The sequence below is a fragment of the Saprolegnia parasitica genome (genome assembly GCF_000151545.1).
Source record: "Saprolegnia parasitica CBS 223.65 unplaced genomic scaffold supercont2.16, whole genome shotgun sequence".
Classification (NCBI taxonomy): domain Eukaryota; phylum Oomycota; class Saprolegniomycetes; order Saprolegniales; family Saprolegniaceae; genus Saprolegnia; species Saprolegnia parasitica.
In genome coordinates this window covers 276,508-280,938 of record NW_012156410.1, presented here as the reverse complement: position 1 = coordinate 280,938, position 4,431 = coordinate 276,508, and the positions used below count along the sequence as shown (strand labels likewise).

Here is a 4,431-nt window from a genome sequence, read left to right as displayed (position 1 = left end):
CCTCCCGGCCTCGGCGACGGTCCAGTCGGCCGACCTCATTGACGGACGCGTGTACGTCGACCACTACGGCAACGCACCGATCCAATGCGTTGCGTGCTTTGGCTGCGGCACCGAGGTCAAGCACATTATCGAGGGCCTCGAGATCACGCGGGAGCTGCTCCTGTCCGGGTGCCACGCCAACACGACCAAGACGAGCAACCACTGGACGCCGCTGCATTGGAGCTGCTTCAACGGCAACCACGAAATGACGTCGCTCCTTCTTCGGCCGAGCAGCACGCTCACTGTCAAGCTCGCGCCGCAGCAGTTTGCCATCCCGCTCGTCCAGTCCCAGGAAGGGCTCTTCCCCGTCGACCTCGCGGGTCGCCTCGCGCTCAAGCTCCGCGGCGAGATGCACCGTCTCCGCCACTGCAGCGAGACAACGTGCTTGAACGACAGCGACGATGCTAGCCACGCGTTCGAGTACCGGACGTGGCGGCTCCGGCTCGACCACATTCGCGTCGTCCAAGTGCTTGTCGCGGACTTCGTCTACATGGCCGCGCGCCCCAACGAGTACGCTGCGATATGCAACGTGCGCAGCCAGCCGCCGCACCAAGCCAAGCGAACGCTGGCCATGTTCACCGCCAGCGACGTCCTTCGGTAGCTTCAATTCCCATCCTATGCTGTCGCAAACGCATGGGAACTCGCTAAATAGGTATGGGCAGCACCTGCTCTTTTGGTGCGCGGGCCTCAACTTGCTCGACGACGTCCAGCTCCTCCTCGGCCTCCGATTCCAAGATGTGTCCGCCTCGAGCTTGAACCCGCTGTACACAGTCGCGATGGACGACGGCCGCATGCACTCGGCGCTCCATGTGGCGTGTGCGATGGGGCTGGCAGAGATGGTGCAGCGCCTCTTGGGCCACCTATCGCACGTCGGACACGCCTTGGCAACTAAAAAGCCAAAGCCAGCCATGGGAAAAGCGTCGCGCCAGCGCTCGACGAGGCGTCGATGCGACTGGCGTCGCTGCGCGGATGGACCAACGACCGGCTCGAGACGCCTCTGTTTGTGGCCGTGGTGCACAACCATGTGCCCGTGGTCCAGATTTTTTTGGACACCTTGTCGTCGGACGAGCTCGCGGCCCAAGTGCGCATCGCGAACGTGGAAGGCGCGACGCCGCAGCACGTGGCCACGGAAAGCGTCCGCCAGTTGCTCGGGCTACCGATCCGATCGATCTTTCGCTTCGAGTACGTGTTGATCTTTGACCGGGACCACGCGTCGTTCCGCAAGACGCTCGTGGATGTCTTGGAGGAAGAGAGCGCGCGGGCACCGTCGGCCGTCGTCACGCCCGCTGGCACGCGCCGAGATGGGCAGGTCGCGTCGACGTTGTTTTCTTCTTGGTATGAACGCCCGAGTCCTTGTAGACAGTCCACGACGTTATCGCGGTCGGCGCCATGGAGCTCGTCATCGCCGAGCGCGCGGAAGAGATGCATCTCAAGCTACGGAAACGTGGCAGTCTTCTGCGCGAGCCATTCGAAATGAAAGCCAAGACCGGGTTCGAGCCGTTCATTTCGCTGCACCGGCAGCAGGTACGACGCGTCGTGGTGGAAGGCGCGACTGAAAGACGACGACCAGGTGGTTCTCGATATCATCCGCAACAACGTCAATGTCGGCCGGCATGTGCGCGCGCATACGATTCGCGATATGTTTCCGCTCCACGACAGCCGCGGCTGCCGCGTCATCCATGCGCGCTGGCTCGCCCCAAGCCGAGCGCGGCTTTCGGTGACGCTCACCGAATTTGTGACCGAAGGCCGTGGGCACAACTACAGCGTATAGATACTTGGTCATTGGAACGCAACCGGGCAAAATGACGTGGCCTCCTCTAGGCGCTGTGGGCGATTCTGTCGTACTTTGGGGAAAAACCAGCCTTGTATACGGGCTGGATGATGTTTTACACGGCGTGGCTGGTCGCGATCGCGCCGCTGTGCATGCTGATCCAGGTCTTCGTGTATTTTTGATACATTGATACATTGATACACATGCCACTTAGGTGCTGTCGCTGGCCGGGTACGAAGGCGGTGTCTTGTACCTTGCGATCATCGTGTCGCTCTGGACGACGCTCATGGTCGAGCGATGGAAGCGGAAGCGGTCCGAGCTCCTCTGCAACTGGGGCTTGCCGCAGACAAACGACACGTCGGGCGTGTCGGCCGAGTACCACGGCGACTTTGTCGTCGACATGCGCACGAACGAAGTACCCTTTGCACGATCCCGAACGACACCTTGTAAGAATGAAGTAGATGGACGTGCGGTTTCCGTCGACGCTGCAGCACCTTCGCGTCGGGCTAGGAATGCCCGCGCTGCTGATGATGGGCGTGATTGCGATCCTCGCGTTTGTGGCCTCGCGCTTGGCCAACAGTGTCGACGCCTGGAAGCCGTATGCGCTGTGCATCTCGTCCCTCTATGCGATCTTAATGCTGATCCTCGACGGAGCCTACACGCACGTTGCGTACTTGTTGACGCGCTGGGAAAACCATCGCACCGTGTGGTACATATTGTCTATTGTCTCGAGGACAGATTGGATTGATTGATTGGATTGTGCTAGTGGCTACGAGGCGATGCTCGCCATGAAGCTGTTTTGGTTCAAATTTCTCAACGCGTTCATTTCGCTCTTCGCGCTGGCCTTTGTCGACCAAGATTTCAGCGCCCTCCGCATGCAGCTGCTCACGATCCTCGTCGTCCGACAGGTTCGGACGAGACACCCTGGATCGTACTGCAAGAATAGGATGTGTAGCTCAAGAACCTCGGCGTTAACTACGTGCTACCGCTCCTCCACGTGCGCTACCTCTGGCGCCGCCACGGCTACGTCCAAGCCACCGACTTTTTCACCTATACCAACGACACAGGTGGGGGTAGGGTCGATGCGTGGACATAGTATCCATTTGCAAGTAGGCGCGATCCCTGGCCTGGATGCAGGCGACCAAATCGAAAACGAAAACGAAGAGGCAGTGCCTAGCGGTATCGCCATGCAAGCGCTCATGTACCCCAGCGACCTCCTCCTCAACAAGCAGGTACTTGCATGCTCGGCAAGGGCCAAGGCGCAGTGTTGCGTGCTTTTAGATCGATTTGATGATGCAGTTTGGCTACATTACCATGTTTGTGACCGTCTTTCCCGCGGGCCCGTTCCTGGCCGCGATCAACAACGTGCTCGAAGTACACTTGGACGTCCAGTGCAGTCTCGAGGCGAAGCGCCGGCCGGTTTACGACTGCGACGTGGAAGTCACCACGTTCATGTCGATCCTCGAGTTTATGAGCTTGTACGTACTCCGACTCGAGCCAGAAAGTGGGACGAGTCGAGTCTAGTGCGGCCGTGACGGTCAACTGCGGGCTCATCTTCCTCGGGACCGACCTCGACGTGTACATCGCGGCCTACTGGGCGCCCTCGACGCTGCTCAAGAAGGTGGCGATTATCTTGGTGCTGGAGCACTTTCTTTTGGGGCTCAAAGCGACGCTTGTGCTCATGATCTCCGACATGCCAAGCTGGGTCGAAAAGTACTATGCGGACTTGGACCGGTTCGATGCGAGCCTCGATGCCTCCATCTTTGAGGCGGCGGCCAAGGACCGTTTGGCGCCGACGGAAGAGACAGCGCGGGATCGATCTGCCGACAACGACGATGCCGACAGCTCGGCGAGCTCGTCCACGACCTCGCAAAGCACGCAGACGGCCTGTCTGCCGCCGATCGAAGCACGCGCCAAGTCGCCGCTCGGAGCGTCGACCAAGTGTTTACGCAGTGACGTGCCTAGTACAACCGTCGTATTGCCGTTGCTCGAGCCACTACCGTCCGCAGCGACCACGACTTCAAGTAGTGCATCGCACGTCTGTGCCATTTGCGAGGTGGTCGCGCAGGCGCCGCTGCCCGCCATCCTCAAGTGCATCGACTGCAAGGTAACGCTCTGCGCGTCGTGCGACCGAGTGCTGCATCAACGAGACCTACCTGGGCTTCCTGGCAGCCACGTACGCGTGATTTTGGCCGACCATGTCGCTGGGGACGACTTCACGCGGCGCGTCGTCGACGTACAGCAAGCACTCGCGTCGCCCTCTGTCGGCAGCTCGTCGATGGCGCCGCGAACGACCGAGACCAGTGTCGCCGCTCGTCGCTTCCGAGGCCATCCAGATGTGCTTGAAGCGTACTGGACCAACCATCAGAATGCCGAGAGTAGTTGATAGATTAAACACTTGAAGATGATTAAACACTTGAAGATGGCATCTTTTGGACCCAGTCCATCTCGAGCGCGCAGCCGGAAAGCACGGCCATGTTGGCCACGGGGCAGCGGCGCTTGACGTGGTCGCAGAGTTCGGTCACTTGCGCCTGGGACGCGGTGGTGTACACGGTCGCCGTCCCCCAGATGCGCGAGAGGCGGGCTTGAGGCATCGTCGCCGGGTCGGTCGTCAATGGCAG

General features: G+C 60.3%; 1 protein-coding gene across 1 annotated transcript in view; it reads left to right on the top strand.

Moving 5' to 3' along the window:
* The window catches only part of SPRG_19704 (hypothetical protein), a gene marked incomplete at both ends in the record, with an annotated part of 4,394 nt that extends 198 nt beyond the window's left edge, over positions 1-4,196 (top strand). The window contains 13 exons of the mRNA XM_012344134.1: positions 26-636; positions 692-908; positions 980-1,348; positions 1,399-1,563; positions 1,610-1,804; positions 1,861-1,974; positions 2,025-2,225; positions 2,272-2,519; positions 2,577-2,718; positions 2,766-2,877; positions 2,924-3,042; positions 3,092-3,288; positions 3,335-4,196. Of these exons, the coding sequence (XP_012199524.1) occupies positions 26-636; positions 692-908; positions 980-1,348; positions 1,399-1,563; positions 1,610-1,804; positions 1,861-1,974; positions 2,025-2,225; positions 2,272-2,519; positions 2,577-2,718; positions 2,766-2,877; positions 2,924-3,042; positions 3,092-3,288; positions 3,335-4,196 (3,552 nt within the window). The remainder of the gene's footprint in view (positions 1-25; positions 637-691; positions 909-979; positions 1,349-1,398; positions 1,564-1,609; positions 1,805-1,860; positions 1,975-2,024; positions 2,226-2,271; positions 2,520-2,576; positions 2,719-2,765; positions 2,878-2,923; positions 3,043-3,091; positions 3,289-3,334) is intronic.
* Positions 4,197-4,431: the final 235 nt, after the last annotated feature.